Source organism: Sceloporus undulatus, chromosome 6 (genome assembly GCF_019175285.1).
Source record: "Sceloporus undulatus isolate JIND9_A2432 ecotype Alabama chromosome 6, SceUnd_v1.1, whole genome shotgun sequence".
NCBI classification, from domain to species: domain Eukaryota; kingdom Metazoa; phylum Chordata; class Lepidosauria; order Squamata; family Phrynosomatidae; genus Sceloporus; species Sceloporus undulatus.
Genome location: NC_056527.1, coordinates 24,328,519 through 24,346,711, shown reverse-complemented (window position 1 = coordinate 24,346,711; position 18,193 = coordinate 24,328,519). Strand labels below are relative to the sequence as shown.

Genomic DNA, 18,193 nt, shown 5'->3' with positions numbered 1-18,193 from the left:
AAGGACTGCCTAAATAAAAAGGTGCTTGCCAGCTTTTAGCAGAATTGTTTGGTTGTTGTTGTTGTTTTTTAAATTACAGGCTCAGTATCTCTTATCCAAAATCTGAAATACTCCAAAATCCAAAGTATTTTTCATGGGTGACTAAAATAGTGACACCTTTGCTTTCCAATGGTTCAATGTATGCAAACTTTGTTTCATGCACAAAGGTATATACGAAATGCAAGTGAAACATGTTTAGACTTGGATCCCATCTTCAAAGTATCTCATTATGTATATGCAAATATTCAACAATCCATAAATAAATAAATCCAGCACCCAAAACACTTTTGGTCTCAAGCCAGAATTGGAGACTCAATCAGTGCTGTGCAATAAGAAATTAGCTGTAGTTTGTTTTAATTTGTTCTAAGCCACCTTAGATTCTGTGCTGGGATACAGGATGAAGCAAACAGGAAAGGTGATAAGCAAGATATTAAAGATATTGAACATAAACCTATCTACATATAAGTGTTTCAATATCCAACAAGCAAGAATAGCTGAATAAGCATTGCAACCATGCTTGAACATATCTAAGTAAATTAAACCTATCATGTCATATTTCCTATGTCAGTGCTTCACACAAGTAATTACCTATTTTAGCCTAAGGATTATTTATTGATAAGGATCTCTGATTATGGTGGTGGAGAGGGACAGACACAAAACCAGAGATTAAAAAATTGTGTGTGAGAGACTTCATCTTCCATTTTATAAAAACCAACATCACCATGTGCATGTAGTCAAGAATTAAATATGAGTTAAAAAGAGGCTGCCCTATCAAAATTTTTCATTAGGGTTTTTTCATTAGGAACCAGTGTTTTGCCACTTGCAGGTAGGTACAAAATAATGGCTAAGGAAGGTGGATATAGAATTGATAAACAAAGTACTTCTGAAAACATGGCTTGCCCAGGATTTGGTTGCGAGTACCAGGATTGGGAGCCAGTGTAGTATAGTGGTTTGGGTGTTGGAGTATGACTCTGGAGACCAAGGTTTGAATCTCGGTTCGGCCATGAAAACTCACTGGGTGACCCTGGGCAAGTCACACTCTCTCAGCCTCAGAGGATGGCAATGGCAAACCACCTCTGAAGAAACTTCTCAAGAAAGCCCTGTGATAGGTTCACCTTAATGTCACTATATGTCAGAAACAACTTGAAGGCACACACAACAACAACAACAACAACAACAACAACAAACTGAGACTGAAGTGTATTAGTAGCCCAATTTGGGGAAAGGGTTTGTTTTTGCTACTGTTAAAATATTTCAAACCTGGGATGACTACTGATCACTCAGAGATCTACCAACAGATCCTGATCTAAATCTATAAAATCTGTACAACAGCAAGTATATTTCTATACCGCTTACCAATGTACTAAGCAGTTTACAAAGTGTAAGCTAATAACATGGTTACACAGTTATTGCTGGCATGCAAAGACATTTTTATTCAAGCAAGCTTTTAATATATAATAGTGTCAGGGTGGCTTTTATACAAAGTGTGTGTTGTACTTATATTTTTAACTTTTGTATATTTTATGGAATTTTATACTGTTTTTAGTTAGATTATTTTAATTGTTTTATTAATTTTCACTAAAACACAACATAAAACTACTCTAATTAGAAGCAACAGGTAGACAAAGATACAGGCCCGTCTACATTTCCATCCATGTTGTGAGTGTGAGTTGGGGTGAGGGACTCAGGCAGTTCCCTCCCTGTCCACTACTATCTGCCAATACATTCCTTTCCCATGAGATCTAGATTTCTGATCTCAGAAGAAAGCACTGCAGGGATCTTCTCTGTCTAAACTGCAAGAAAGTTTTCACATAAAATCTGCTCGATGAGTTCCATGTAACAACCATATTTTATAAAGTTTTGACAAGAAATGCTGAGGTACAGCCATTTAATTATTTTTGCCTCTGGAGTGCAGTTTGCCTTTTTCTGCCTCTATAATACACCCCCCAATCTCTTCCTTTTGCCCATCTAGATTTTAAGAACACTTCACGAAAATAAGTCATTCCTAAAAAGTAAAATGGTCACACAGTCCTTTATCCCTATCACACCATTAACAGAAATGTTCAACATGCTGATACAAAAGTAGATAAAAAATAAAAGAACTAGAGGTTGTAACTAGTTGTTCCTGGTAATATCAGATGCTATTGCTGTGGTTCTAATCCTTTCAGCGTAGTTCTGATTATAAAATCATTCTAGATGATTAACTTTCCATCTTTTTCCAGCATCAGACTTGCTTAACAAAATCTCGAACAAGTTTTGCTTTCTTGTCCAAAGTAATTTCAGCTGGTTGCCATTTTGTACTTCAAATCAGGTTCCAAAAAATCCATTTTGTGCCTAATATAAGCTTCAGAGCCAGTGTGGTGTAGTGGTTTGAGAGGTGGACTGCAACTCTGGAGACCAAGGTTCAATTCCTCGCTCCACTATGGAACCCTACTGGGTGACCTTGAGCAAGTCACATGCTCTCAGCCTCACATGAAGGTAATGGCAAACCCCCTCTGAATAAATCATGCCAAAAAAACCTTCATAATGGGTTTGCCTTTGGGTCACCATAAGTGAGAAATGTCTAGAAGGCACATAACAACAGCAATATAAGTTTGCCCTCAAAATTCTGCCAAATTAAACAAGTAGGGCTACAAGAGAACTTTATGGAAGAAAGATACTGACACTAGCAACCTTTACAAAGTTAAACTGTATTCCCTAGGAAGACTGACTTGGACTCTGGAAGTAAAAAAACATATAGTACTCAAGCCAATCAATTCCCCTTAGACTGGCCAAAACCTAGAAAATCTGCATACACTACAGCAATAAAAAGCCCTATGAAATTAATGAGGTTGCCATAAGTCAACAGATGACTTGAATGTATATAGACACACAGAGCAAAGGACCCACATGAATAGGCAGATGCCATTACCAGTATTCTACTAAAAGTCTTATTGTATGAGAAATGAAAGCCGAAATGGAGTGTCTTTCTGCTTCCTCTGTGTCTCCCTGCATCCTATCATAGCATTTCTGTTCTCTTCCCAAGGGAGACAGTTGTAAAGGTGTGTCTTTTGTTGCACTGGGGAAAAAATCTGTTTGACAAAAGACACACTTTTATGACCATTTGTGAAGAGAATGGAAGTGATGCAAAAAAAATGTGGAGAGGCATGGAGAAAGCCACTACTGTACTCTCCCCCTCGATTTCAGCTTTCTTTTCTCATGTGATAAGGCTCTCAGCTTCTGCTGGGGATAGAGACTAAACAGTTATGCTAAACATTTCAAAAATGTATACAGAATAAACAAAGTAGCAAAACTTCTTCCAACTTCTTAATAAAGACGTATTCATGCTCCCTGAATTTTTTAAACAGTATTTAGTGAAGTACTAATTCAACTTCCCATGCACTGAAAAAAGTGTTTCTCTTCACCAGCCCAAGCCTTCAAAACAAAAAATGAATTACCTGGTGATACTTCTTCAGTATATTGTGCATTTCTGCTACATCTTCACTAGTTATAGTTTTGATGACGTATCTTTTGTCATAAGAAGTGTGAAATCGGGCACCACTCCGAGCTTGAGAATCGTTAGCAAGAGGGCAACTTCTTGTTAGAGAATTCTGTAACATTCATTTAAAAAAAAATGTCAGAACAAAAAGTCAGTGCAAATAAAACAAAGTATACAACTGGACTATGATATTGTCAAAACATAACTGCAACTTGGAACATACCATGAATATTCTGGGGAAAGGTCATGTGAAAGGGATCAATTTAACAGCATTGTGACATTCTATAAAAAGAGTTATAATATTCCTTGAGAAACCAGACCAATTATAAAACAACAGCCCACTAGGGAAGTATTTCACTAGCAGTGGGTTCAACTAAGGGCTGCACTGAATGTTCAGAATGAGTATTTTCAGTAAGAAGAGACCAAGGCAAGATGGAGGAGGGAACAACACAAATGTTTCTAGAAAGACCTCAATTGATTTGCATCAGTTTGCTGCTGCTTATGATTCTGAAAGGTGATTGTTGTTAACATTTATTGTATAGTGCCATCAGTGTACATAGCAAAACAAAGTAAAACAGCAACAAAATACAGCCAACCCTGACAAAGGCATACAATCTAAATACATACATGCACACACACGCAAGCACGCACACACACGGCAATGGTTGGGCAGCGTGTTGGCATCTCATTGTGCATAAATGTGTATTTCTATTTTCTTCTCTTTTCAGGTATTCCAAAAAATTGCCAAGTGCAGAATTTTTTTGTGCAGAATGTTGGCAAAGGTACCCCAACCATTTTAACAACAGCTTTAAAATGACTTTATAAACCATGACCTATATACTGAAAGTTTTCTGAATTGCCTCTTGTAAACAAAACTAATATTTCTCTTATCTTTTTTTCAAATCAATACTACATATGTTGTTTGCTACAATGATTAATTCACCTCTATTATTGTTTACACTTGGATTTTGACAGTCTGCCATCTATCCATTACATTATCAACAATGAACAGAAGTCTAACCCTCCCATCTCATATAATGTGCTGAAATTTAATATAAAGCAAAAATGCAAGCATTAGATGAGCAGCTGTGCTACCTTTCTGCAAGACAGCCATTTTCATATAAATGCAATACAGGTTTAGTCCTAGCAATTTAATAATGAGTATCTTCAAATGGTGCTAGTCTCAGCAAGTGCCTCATCTTAGTATATTTTAAGACACAGGATTACAGTAGCAGTACAGTGCAATGCATTTTATTTTTTTAGAGACAGCACTTTGTCCAAGATCAAGTGTCATTCTGAAAGAATGAGGACGTGTTTAAAAAAGCACTTTGTTCCATCACAACATGGTGCCAAGAATGTACGCTCAGAGTTTCTAATTGAATCTCTATTTACATGCAGGTTTTTCCAGTGGTCCCACTTTATATGCATTAAATATACGAGAAGCTGCATTCTAGAAAGAAGTCAGAATTACTGAAGTAAGTGGTGCTAAAAAAATAATAAAATGCATGGGCCCACTGTAAAAGGTGTGCAGATCTGGACTTAATTTACTATGGAAGTTAAAGTACATAACACATCTTACAAGTACCAGTACAAAATACAAGTTTGATCCTCCTTAAAAAGAAAAGCAAGGCTGTATTATAAATTTGATGGCAAGGATACCCCCTGGCCTAAATGAAGGATCAAGACCTGGCAGACACATAGGCTATTCTCACCAAATGCCTTAATTTGTTCCTTACCTAGTTTTCATCATTCAGAATAAAAATCCCAAACAACTCATTGTTATTAAGTTCATTTCAACTTTTCTAAACAGCTGAGATCATTTTTATTTCATTAAAAACATATCTGTTCAGCTGTAGTACACCTTGAGGGCTTTAGATTAGAAAAGATTTAGATTATCCCAAAACATGTAGCAGCCAGAGGCAGGAGAGCAAATGCCAATATGCAGACCCCCTCCCCTCCCCACCCCATGTAAAAAGCTAGTCTCAATTCCTTTTGGTGCCTGAAACCGAAATCCTGAAGGTCTTCCTTCTGGGAGTAAAGCTACAATAAAAATAAATTAAATAGTACAAATGTGTTACCCCTTCATTACATCCAAAAACATTTCCCTAAAGCAGCTGGCTTGCTCAGCCTAATGGCATGATCAACCCCAACAGATTCTCTACCACCTGTGGTATATCAAAAGAAAAAGTATGTTATGTTGTGTTCTAGATGTTTTTGGTTCGGTTTCCACAAGAACTGGGGAAAGGAGCAGAAACTAGCATTCAGTGAAGCCTGAACAACATGTCAGTTCATGAACAAAGAGCAACAAGGAGAGCATTTAGTTTAACTTGGATGTAAAGAGAAATTTTTTTACAAAATTTTTGAGGTCTTGGGTTTTAAAAGTAAAAGGCTTCTCTGCTTACAAAATCTCTTGGGTCCAAAAACTATGACAGTCGCAAACTTCTGTGCAGGACCAAACATGACACAGCCAGACAATGGTGAATGCTTCCTGAAGAATTTCTACCCAGGATTAACTTTTCCAGTGAGGACAGGAGAACATATTCTTGGTCTTAGTAATACAAAGCTCATCCTGGCAGAAACTGGTTAGAGACATAAGTAGCTAAGAAATTTTTTGAGCATCATCATCATCATCATCATCATTACAAGCCAAACTTCAATGAAGTTAACTCTTAATAGCCTTCGCACTATATCAGTCTTCTTTTTTTAAGAGTTTCTACTACATTTTTCCTATTTGAACACTGATGTAACCCACTCTTACTAGAATAGATGAACTATATATCCACTAGAAATTTAGAAACGTCTAGGGATAATAACTGCCAACACAGTCAAGTTTTTCTATTCTACAGACGACTGCATACTATAAATGCCTAATATGATTAATTATTAATATTTCTTTTATTAAACGTGTTTATAAATCCATCTTCAGTCCTATTTACCAATAAAAACCAATAAAAACCATACTATAAAAAGAGAACAATGGTCCTAAAACTGCCACCATATTTAAATGAAATGGACCAATTCTTTTCCTTTAAATATTCCCTGCTTCTAAATTTTCAGCTGAAACAAAAGAAATCCCTCCAGTCCAATGAATCACTTCCAGTAGATGTTGTCTATATCTGTGGAGGGCCTCTAGTGCACTGAGGTTTCTGCCATGAATGCATCCAAGGGGATGGCTAGTACTCATCACATGGAGAATATTCTAAGCACCTAAACTAACCCAGGGCACAGAAAAAGGTCACTGCGGGGTACATTAGTTTACTTTAGTTCATTCCAGTCTTTCTCCCATTGCTTCAGTCTCCATTGTAACTAAAATGACAACACTCTTGCTGAATATCAGCTTTAGCGGTTTTTTTGGGGGGATGTACATTACTGTAAGTTAAAGATGGCTGCATGAATTCCACATTCACATTTAAATTAATGTTAACTTGCTTTGATAACAGGAATACAAGGTTTGTGGTTCAACAGAAACTGACCACTTTTAGAGAATGCTTGAACTGAATCGGGAGTTTTAATGAAATCCACCAGCCCCAGACACTTCTAAGAAAGTTATTGCCTCCATGTAGTCTATGGGGCTACCATAAAAGATAAGGGCCAGGCTGCCTACACCACAATCTAAATACTGGAGGTCACCTCATGAGGAAAACTATACAATTAAACTGCATATTGATGTAGAATGCGGTCACAAGGTCTTCTAGTTTATGTTAAACACACAACCAGTTGTCCTTCCTCACTAATCCATCCAATAGCTGCCTTCTTAGCAACCTTTGGTTGAAAATGTCATGATGTCTCTGCATAGGTCAACAAAAAGATTGTCCATGGATACTGAGATCAGTCAGCAAAAACATTTGTTGAAGGTCATGAAATTCAAGCTGACCTTTAACACTTGCACATCCAGTCTTGGCATTTGTTATAATGACTACACTATATAGCTTTGTGAAGCCCCCCCCCAAAAAACAAAACAAAAAACAGCATGCTTAATTTAAAAAAGTAATTTATAGTTCACCTCCAACACTTTTTAAAAATACAGGGTAAGATTATCTGTATAATTATATATTATGCTTAATACTTAATACAGAAACAAGAATTTAGGACAGGTTTTTTTTCTTTAAGTAGATATTCTAAGCTTGCAGTGAAAGACTTACTACTACTTTAAAATGGAGAAAAAGAGCTGCTACATTTTCATTTTGAAGGAATACAGAGCATCTTGCATAGGGTTACCATGTGTTTCTTCGCCACGTACTCACTGGGTACTGACCTACATTAATTTCAACCGGTATTTCTGGATCACTCAATGGTTATCTTCCAACCAGCTACTTATTAGAAAATACTACATTTCATATTACCATATTTTTTTCCTTACCTTACCATGCGAGGATAGGCAATAATACACTCAACCCTCCACATTCGCTGGGTTTAGGGGTACAGGACTCCCATGATGTGGCAAAACCACAAATAACAAAAAACATTGGCGGGTTACACACCGCCATTTAGTACGTAATGAATACGTACTAGGGTTAGGAAGGGGTGGTGTTTCCGCATCCCCCTAACCCTAGTACGTATTCTGTACGTACAATATGGTGGCGGACGTTCCACATGGCCGCCGCCATATTTACGTATCGGACGCTGTGCGTCCGCACGTGTCGCGGCATCTATGATGTTGTGAGTCCGCCCCTGGCGCCTCGCGACGTCATAGAGGCGCTGCTTAAAGAAGCTCCATTTTGGAGCTTCTTTTTCGGTCTGTGCGGGAGCCGTGCGGTGTGGCTGCTGCGGCTCCCGCACGGAGCAAACGGCGGTGGTCTGTAACCCGCCTACATGTCTTTGCCTGAGAGAATTTTTAGGTCCTCCAGTCCAACTCTATGGTCAACATCTGCCAGACACTGACCACAAAACTGCACTGGAGGAGCTACAAATGTCTAGTGTAGTGTTCTCTCTAGGAATCTCTAGGTCCTTCAGTGCAACGTTTGGTTAAAGTTGATCACAGAGTTGCGCTGGAGGACCTTTTTAGATTTATAAATTCACAGTAGGGCATACTTTATTACTGTCAATCAAAATGATTGAAATAGTATCTTATAATTTTTGCAGATAATCAGGAAGTTATTTCCTAACACTTGTCAAAAACAGGCTTTTTCAAAAAGACTCAGGCAAACAGATATCGACATGGCTTTGTTTCTGTATACGAAGAAAGGCGAGGAAGAACTAGAAGGGTTGACAGAGCAGGACAATCAAAAGCAGCTAGATGGGGAAAGAGCGTGGTAAAGCATCTCAAACAAGTACCAACTGAACTAAGCACCAACAGATGCAGAGAAGGACCAGAAGGGACACAGAAAGGCAGACAAATGTAAGGGAAATGATTCTCATATTTATAATTTAACAAGTGAAATACACTTGGCAGTAACTGGGTCCATTTCTAACACTAGCTACCTCAGTTAACAAAGTACCACAGGCAGAAATGGAAATGTGGTTTCCTGCACCACAAAAAAGAACATTCAACTTGTCTCAGCCACTATTTTATTTAGAATTAATAATACACATGTGTGAGATGAAGTAACCAGGTCAGATAAATCTTGCATAAATAAAAAAAGAGTTTTTGTCAATCTTTACAAACCACTTGAAACCTCTTCCAAAATGCATCCTGGGATATCTGCCTTGCCTTTTTTCTTTTATCACACAGCATCTCATTGTAGAAATCTAAAGCTTTGAGCTCTCCTCATCATAAAGGTTTGATCAAAATCATTTTCTGATAGAATCTCTCAGGCATGAGAAATCTAACTTAAAGTTGATTATGCTAACCAAATATACAGATCTATATTATTATTTGGCATGCTGGGGGTTGCTGAGGCAAGCTTACACAGACTCCCCTTTGCTCACTGTTCCTTGCAAGCTCAGTACAGTCAGCCCTCCACATTTGCAGCTGTGATTATTCATTGATTTTGAGCCTGTACACACCGACCTGAAAGGCTGGCTGAGGGGCGGAGTCAGGGTGTAGCGTCTCCATGACGCATGGAGCTGTGACACCGTGCACCACACTGCACGGTGCACGCTGCTTCTCCAGCACTGCGTCCTCACAACATAACACTGTATAGTCATGGCAGCACCACTGTGGTGCCCTTTCCAGGGCCCAAAAAGGAGCTGCTTTTTGCGGCTCCTTTTTGCACCCTACAAAGGCCAGATTGGGGCTGCGGCATGAGGTTGTTGCGGCCCCGATCTGGTTGTTTGCACAGCCCCTTTATTATGTTCTCTCTAGGAATCTCTAGTTCCTCCAATACGACTCCTCTATGGTCAGCATCATCCAGAAGGCCTGTTGGAGGACTTCAGAAATTTTCTAAAGAGAGTACTTCTCTAGGCATATGTAGGCCCTCCAGATCAATTCTATGGTCAACTTCTAGCAGATGTTTACCACAGAGTTGGGTTGGAGAACCTAGAGATTCCCAGACAGGTGTTTTCTCAGGTAAATATATAGTGTTTTTGTTATTTGTGGTTTTTCCACTTTTACAGAGGTCCTGTGTTCCTAACCTCAGCAAATGTGAAAGACCCACTGTAAGGGCTCCTAGAGGCAGCTGCTGCTTGTCCATTTGTTTTCCCTACCAGAAGGGCTCTGACACACAATGCCACAGTTGAACTGTGTTCTTTCTTAGTTTGCACATGGGCAGCAAGCAGAGCTTCCAGGACACCTGAAATCTTGTTTAGTGCAGACACATCTGTGCAATTTGACAATAAAAGTCACCCTCCTTGTGTTGAAATTGGGGCTGTCACCAACATAGAATCATACAATCTTAGTGCTAAAAGGAGCTGCAAGGGCCCAACCTCCTTCCATGCAGAAACACACAGCTAAAGCACTCCTGAAAGGTGCCCATCCAACCTCTGTTTAAAGACCTCCAAAGAAGAAGAGTCCCTGACCCTCCAAGTCAAATCTGTTCCATGGTCAAACAGCTTTTACAGTACAGAGGATCTTCCTAATTTTTAGATAGAATTGCTTTTCTTGTCATTTTAATTCCTTGGTTCGTGTTCTAGTTGCCTGCTCCATGACTCCTGCTGCTTGGGCAGGATAAGCAAGAACCATTGCTCAGTGATGATGCAGCACTTCCTTTCTTTCACAGCTGCAGCAAGACATCTCTCTGTTCCCCAAGCACATTTTCCCTTGATAGTGTGCAGCTGTTGTTCTCTGCTGTTCTTCCTGATGTTGCTACTAAGGTACATCCAGCAAGGTGGATGGGGAGGAGGAAAATGAATGCAGAGAGCAGAAGACATAGGTGGGCATATGTAGGAAGCTTCCAGCCTACCTGGTGGGATCCCCTGGGATCATGATGCTAGGAGGCTTTTCTCTTCCTCTGGGGAGAAATATGTGTGCTTATTTAAGTGGGAAGGAGCATGATCCTAACCTTGTGTGCCCAAAGGCATTTTTGAAAAGGAATCTTCAGTAGCAGAAGATTCGTTCACTGAAGTATGTCTATACTTCAAAAGGGCCCATGAGGTCTCAGTTGTTGTTATTACTATTAGTATTAATATTCCACCTTTTCCCCAAGACTCAAGGTAATATATAAAAGTTAAAACATACTGTTAAAATAAAATTACACCACACAAAGGTTAAAATATAATTGAACTATAAGCAGAATTAAAAGCAGTTAAAAACATGAGAATTAAAACCAATAAATATTGAAAATATAGTACATTATGAAAGCCCCTTTGTCCCTGAGCGATAAGCTGTCAAAGGCCTGCTGAAACAAAAAGGTCTGTACCTGGCCCCCAGAGTTAGCAATGTGGGTGCTGGTCTAACCTTTCTAGGAAAGGCTGTGAGCAGCCACCAAAAAAACCATCTCCTGTGTTGCCACTAGATGTAATGCTGGTGAGACGGAGAGAAAATCTCCTCAGAACATTTCAAAATGCAGGCAGGTTTCAGAGTCATAATCAGCAATTTATAGTTGTGCCCAGAAACAGCCTGGCAGCCAATAGAACCATTGTAGTAAGGGAGTTGCATGCCCTCTATAACCAGCCACAGTTAACAATCTGGCAGCAGCTCTAAGGACTATATGAAGTTTTCAAGGAAGTTTTCAGAGCATGTTACAGTAATTCAAATGGGATGTAATTTAGGCATGTGTCACCATGGTCAGATTCACTTTTTCTAGGAACAGCACAGCTGATAAACAAGCCTTAATTGTGCAAATGCACTCCTGGTCACCATCAAACCCCAACCTTCCTGATTTAGGCATCCAGGGGTACAAACAAGCCGTTAACGTTTTATCATTAGGTGAGCACAGTGCGACTGCGTTATATGCGGCTTTGATCATATGCTCAGAGCTGTGCAGGAGTGTGTGGGGCGTAAGGGGCGGCGTGTCCCATTTGCATGAATGGGGCACGCTCCCGTGGCGTGCACCCCGCCGCGGGCACGAGCCCCAGTCATTTGAAATATAATTGTTACATTTTTTCTCTTACGTTGGGGGGGGAGGTCCGGAATGGATCCCCCACGTAAGAGAAGGGCAGACTGTATACCATAGTCCAACATAGGCTGAAAGCCTATCCCTGATCTGCCCTTCAGCTGACCAGGAGTAGCCCTGTATCATCTGTATTAGTTCAATTTGTTTAGTTCCATCATGATGAAGGGCACTGGTTTAAAACCAAGACAGCTTCCTTGGTCTGAGGAGGAAAGGGATAACAGAGCCAGGTGTCATTAGCACACTGGTAGCACCAGACCCAAAAACTCTGGACAATCTCTCCAGGAGATTTCATGTATATGTTAAACAACATAGAGGACAAATCCAAACCCTTGGTGATTTCTCAGGCTAATAGTCAAAGAGTCAAACAGGTTTTCCCCATCACTACCTTCTGGGGTCGCCATTCCAGGAAGAAATAGAGCCACTATAAAACAGTGTCCCCAGATGCCATCCTAGTAAGATGATCCAGGAGGATACCATGGCTGATGATATCAAAAGCTTCTAAGAGGTCCAGCAGAAGTCCAATAGAGACACACTCTCCTTTTCCAGTTTCCAGAATAGGTTATTCATTGACGTGACCAACCCTGTTTCTATCCTATAATCATGCCTGAAACCACTGAAAAGGATCTAGAGAATATATTTTATCCAGAAACCCCTGGAGCTAGGAGCCCATCCCTTATTCCAGTACCACACCCCAAAATAGCTGGCAGTTGTCCAATATAGTGGGATCCATGGAAAACCTTTTCAACAATGGCCTCATTTGTGTCTCCTTTAGGCATGATGGGACTCTGCCTTCTTTAAACAAGACATGTATTTGTGCCCCTGCCTTCTACTGTAGGAAACAACTGCCTCTTTTGCTTTCTTAACATTTTCCCCTAGTGTCAGCAATCCTAGCAGCAAGTACCTCAGAGAATCTTCCCTGTTTTCTAGACTCTAACCCCCCCACCTGATCAGCCCCATGTTTTGCTTCTAACAAGTCCCACATTCAGAAGAGTTGAAATGCAGAACTCTAAGTTTAGACAACAAAGAAAAATACTTTGTCAGTTTGAAGTGTCTACCACAATTTTCCTATGACTTATTGTAGCTCCTCTTTTTGTTTCTAGAAAGTCCACTTGATTTGGACTTTTTAGTTCTTGAAACTGGGCAGTACAAATTAGATGCCGACTAAAAACACTCTTTCAGATTTTGAGGCATTTATCACAATAGGTTATGACTGCTCCCCTTTTTAGTTTCGACTGACCCCCCCCCCCATTGGAATTTTGACTTGAAACTCAACATTGCAACATGGCCCACCACAAAAAACATTCTATCAAATTTTGAAGCATCTAGTACAATGTCCTAGTGAGTTATGCTGGTACAGAAAGACAGCCACAAAAAGTCAGCCTTACAGACATTGTCTTTTGTCATTATATATTTATATGTTACATTTAAATCTCACATTTCCTCCAAAGAGCTGGGGGGAACTCAAATGAAGCTGCAGAGGTTCCCTCGCCATTCTTATCTGCAGAACAACTGTGCAAAGTAAGTTAAAGTAAAAGATAGTACCTGGTCCAAAGTCACAGAATGGACTTCATGGTACAGCAGTTATTTGACCCTTAATATCACTTACTACTCCAGTGATCAAGAGCAAGAGGCATCAAACACAAGAATCAAAATGGCAAGATAAACAAAGCGCTAGGTGGAGGACACACACACACACACACACACACACACACACAGACACACACAACTTTTTATTCATCTTATAGAGTAGCCAAAAAATAAAATTAACAACATTGTTTACCATGTAGCATCACAGTTGGGAGAAAATCTTGGTGTTATGCTGATTATTTCAGAGACATAACTATACCTGCTGTCTAAAATTTTCTCAATGAAATATTCAAGGTATAGCTTGATAGAAGAAGAAGAGCAGTGGCATCCTGCTTTGAGGTTTATCCGCACTATGGGTGTTTAGGGATTAGTGACAAACTCCAAGAGGGAAGGAAGGATTTAAAGGTCAATGTAATTAGCCTGAACTAATCTCCAATCTTTTATACCACTCATTGGCATATTAATATCATTAAATTATAATCAGTAGTTCTTAAAACTGAAGATTATTTATGCAGGCACACAATATATTTTATTGTATCTGTATTTCAGATGTTGTGTTTACATTTAAAACAACTGTACAGTAAAACTGCCAAGGAAACTAAATCTGTAGTCATAACAAAAGCATGGAGGAAACCAAAAGCCATTTTTAACTGCTGTTTTTTAACTGTTATGTATTAATATTAGTATTATTGTGGTGCGGTACAGGCCGCGCAAAAGTGCCATGCTGGCACCAATTTTAGGGTTAGGGACCGCACATAAATATATTCTCTAGATCCTTTTCAGTCCTCTCCCTTTCCAGTTTCCAGAATAGGTTATTCATTGAAGTGACCAACCCTGTTTCTATCCTATAATCATGCCTGAAACCACTGAAAAGGATCTAGAGAATATATTGTAACCCTAACCCTAACATGGTGTGGCACCATAACAATGGCAACAATGATGTACATGAGTGCCGCCATTTTTATGTAAGTGCCGTGCGGCAGCCGCACGTCGCCGTGCGGTGCTTACATAACAAGTGTGCCAGTGGCACACTCATTACATCAGCCCTGCAGCACAAAACGAACCTGGTTTTTCCATGGTCTTTTTCCTCCAGAGGGAAACCATGCAGTTTGGCAGCGGCGGCTTCCCCCCCCCCCCCCCAGGAAATTAGGCCACTGGTAGACCGCCCTTTTCGGCCAGTCTGTCCTGCGCCTTATCTTTTATTTTTAATGTTTTAGATGTATCCCTTTTAAAATTATTGTACACCACCTTGAATCCTCATTGTAGAAGAAAGGCAGGATATAAATCTAATATTAAATAAATAAATAAATAAATAACCACCACCACCCCCAAAATTCTCTTTTTAAAGCATTTTTTGTAGTTGTAACTGGAAAAAAAATAGTTTAGGGCCATGGTGGCGAAATTGTGGTACGTGTTCCCCCTCTGTCTCTGAGGGCATGCAACAGCCACAGCAAGTAGGGGCAGTGCACATGCTCTTGCCCCAGAGCTCCTTGTTGCAGCTTGGTTTGGCTCGGGAGAACTGAGCTGTGACAAAGAGGGACAGTGTGTGACCCTTCTGGGCAGAAGTTTTGATCCTTCAGGCTGGAAGGCCTGTAGCTTGCTATGCTATGAGATTCTGGGAACTGTAGTTTAATGTGGTGTAATGAGGCCATCCATGGGTTTTTCTTGGCATGATTTCTTCAGAGGTGGTTTGTCATTGCCTGAGACACACTGCAGACTGGTCAACAAGAAAAATCAGCAGTAGCAGAACTTGTTACAAACCATCCTGGACATAAAATGTTATTTGAAAACACTGAAATTCTGGACCATGCCAACAGCTATGGGGTCAGAATGCACAGGGAAGCCATTGAAATCCACAAACACCAAGACAAGTTCAACAGGAAAGAAATTGTTAAAGTTAGCAAAGTTTGGCTACCAGTCCTGAAAAACACTACAATCAAGACCCAGCAAAATGTAAATGAAAATCACCCTGGGACCCACAATGATCACTAATTAAACAGAAACCAATCCTCTTTGCATATCCTCTCACCCTGAGGCCTTGCCATTCAACAACAGAACAATACACAGATTAACATGGAAATCACTCCTCCCTACCCAGGGTCACAGAGTATATATATACCCCACTCTCTTCCATGCCAACATCCTCTGACGATGCCAGCCACAGCTGCTGGCAAAATATGAGGAATAAACTCTTCTAGAACATGACCACATAGCCCGAAAAACCCACAAAAAACAATGTCTTAAGTAGTTTCATACTCCAAATGTTAGATTTCTACTCTCAAACAGAAAATTAGATAATGTCATAGAAGTGGAGAGGTAGCTTTGTCCATTCAGAATGTGAACAATAATGCTAGGCAAAATCAGATCATTGCCTGTTTGCTTTCACAGCAGCAAAATCAAAATGTAGAACAGCAGTTTATTCCACTTCTCTTTCAAACTATGCAGAGAATGTGGCCTTTTTAGCTTCCTCCTCCTGTGAACAAATATGCTGATTAAGACTACAACAATACCAGAAGTGGGAATGAACTTTTCCTAAATGAAATTTAGAGACTAAAGCTGTCAGCAACCCTCTACACCACAGCAAAGTTCAACTGCTTTCCTATACCTTAATACTGAGACAGTGCTTTGTTCAAGTGGAGATGTTTTACCATTTCTTTGTAAGCACACTGATTAAACCCAGTGAGCCTTTTCTCCCATAAAGGTCAAAGTCATCTGCTAATGACTGTCCTACTTTTATGACAGTGGTCTGACAGCTATTGATTGGGTCTCAGCAAAGTGAAAAGCATCAACAAGCACAATCCAAATCAAGAACATTTAGCCTTTTTAGTTAATGTAAACTTTCCAATAATTAACACTCTGCAATACTGTACCTTAAAAATAATTCAGGCAACAAATTGAAACACCTTTGTTTGGAAGAACTACTGAGATCAAAGATTTTTGTTGCCGAGTGAGATAGTTTGTGCGTGCGTGTGTGAATCTGGGTCTAAACCAGAGTAACAGGAGCCAGATGCCTCTGTTCTTAAACTATGATTCAGAACAGCAGTGGATAGGATTTTAACTACTACATAGAAAATCTAAGTTGAGAGTCTCTAACTTATTTGCTAATGTTATCCACTAACATATCTGCTCATGTATGTTAGCTATAGAATATGTTTATGAACTTTAGCGGTACAAATACTTCATAAAATAGGTTTGAGTGCAATAAGCACAACTTATCATCTGCAAACTAACTCTGGAAGTTCATGTTGTGAACACATTATGACTAGCCCCTGGAACAACTTATCAGAGACATCTACTGTAGATTCTAAACACAAAGACATTTGGGGGAACAGTTGTTTTAATTACACTGTCATGGCCTATTAAACAAACTGGGAAGTATGCCATTTTGCCTCTGCTTGTCCTGCTTTGTTCAGTTATAATAACATAGCTGAGAATTAATTCTGGTTGGTATTCCCGAGGCACATGTTCCCAGGTTTTCAAAATCAGCATTAGAAAATATGGCTTTGAGTGATGTACCCACTCACCCCTTGCACATAGGTTTAATCCCTAGCATTTCCAGTTAAAAGAGCCAGGAGCAGGTGCTGAGCAGGTTCTCTGCACAAGGCCCTGAGCAACTGCCAGTCAGAATGGACAACCTGGGTTAAATGGACCAACAGTCTGACATAGTACAAAGGCAACTTCATATACTCTTAGAACTTTTATTTATCCCTGATTGCCTACAGAGAAAGCTGGGTCTTTTGTGTACAACAGAAGCCAGCTTTGCACACCAGTTGGCCATAAACTGTTCAATTTCACAACAATCGTTCAGTGTTCTAAAAATGGATTCTTGTACATTTCTTCAAATAAATATATATCAAGTGCTTCAAAAATAAAAAAGAACTGGCAGTATGCCTGAAATCCATGTAAGAGGATCTAATAAATCAGAGTTAACAATACATTTGACAAACATATGGGGAGCAAATCCAAACAGGCTTGAACTGCAGAAGGGGGTGGGGGGACTGCTGCAAGTTAACTAACATCCACATTTGTATGTACCCTATCTTTCCATTTGTAATGGTACCATGATCAACATCCATGTGCATTTACACCCTATTCCAATTAATTTCTAATGTGAGGTGTCAAAACAGCAGTAGTTACTGAAGCAACTTAGATTAATTCAAAACAAAGGGAAGTGGTGGCTACAACAGTACTTTCAGAAGAAGATGTCAGAAAGCAGAAGCAGCAGAAATGGGATCCTCTGTGGGTGGAACACTAAAAACCACAAAGCAGCAAAACACACGTTTCTGAAAAATAAAAGGTTCCCATTTAAGATTATTCTTAAAAGTTGACAAGAGCTTTCCAGAGTAAAAACTCATTTCTATTTTGGTGAAAAGGCCTCTCAGAAATTATGTTTCCTAAGAAACAGGAACAACTTTACTTATAAGGATGTTGTCGTTGTTGTCAGTTGCCCTCAAGTCAACCTCGATTCATGGGAACTCTGTGGATGAGACATCTCCAAGATTCCCTATCCTCCACTGCTCTGCTTAGTTCCTTAAATTCATGCCTGTAACCTCCTTAATAGTCTTTCCATCTAGCATGCAGCGTTTCTTTTTACTTCCCTCCGTCTTTCCTAGCATTATTGTTTTTTTCTAATGAGCTGTGACTTCTCATGATGTGA

General features: G+C 39.6%; 1 protein-coding gene across 10 annotated transcripts in view; it reads right to left on the bottom strand.

Annotated features, from left to right (window-relative positions):
• The window catches only part of PIP4K2A (phosphatidylinositol-5-phosphate 4-kinase type 2 alpha), a 94,435-nt gene that overhangs the window by 30,736 nt on the left and 45,506 nt on the right, over nt 1–18,193 (bottom strand). For all 10 annotated transcript variants that reach the window (XR_006104657.1, XR_006104659.1, XR_006104658.1 and 7 more), the window contains exon 4: nt 3,477–3,629. Coding sequence is in view for 4 of the 10 variants with exons in the window: in XM_042475334.1 (XP_042331268.1) it covers nt 3,477–3,629 (153 nt within the window). In the remaining 6 variants the exon portion in view is untranslated. The remainder of the gene's footprint in view (nt 1–3,476; nt 3,630–18,193) is intronic.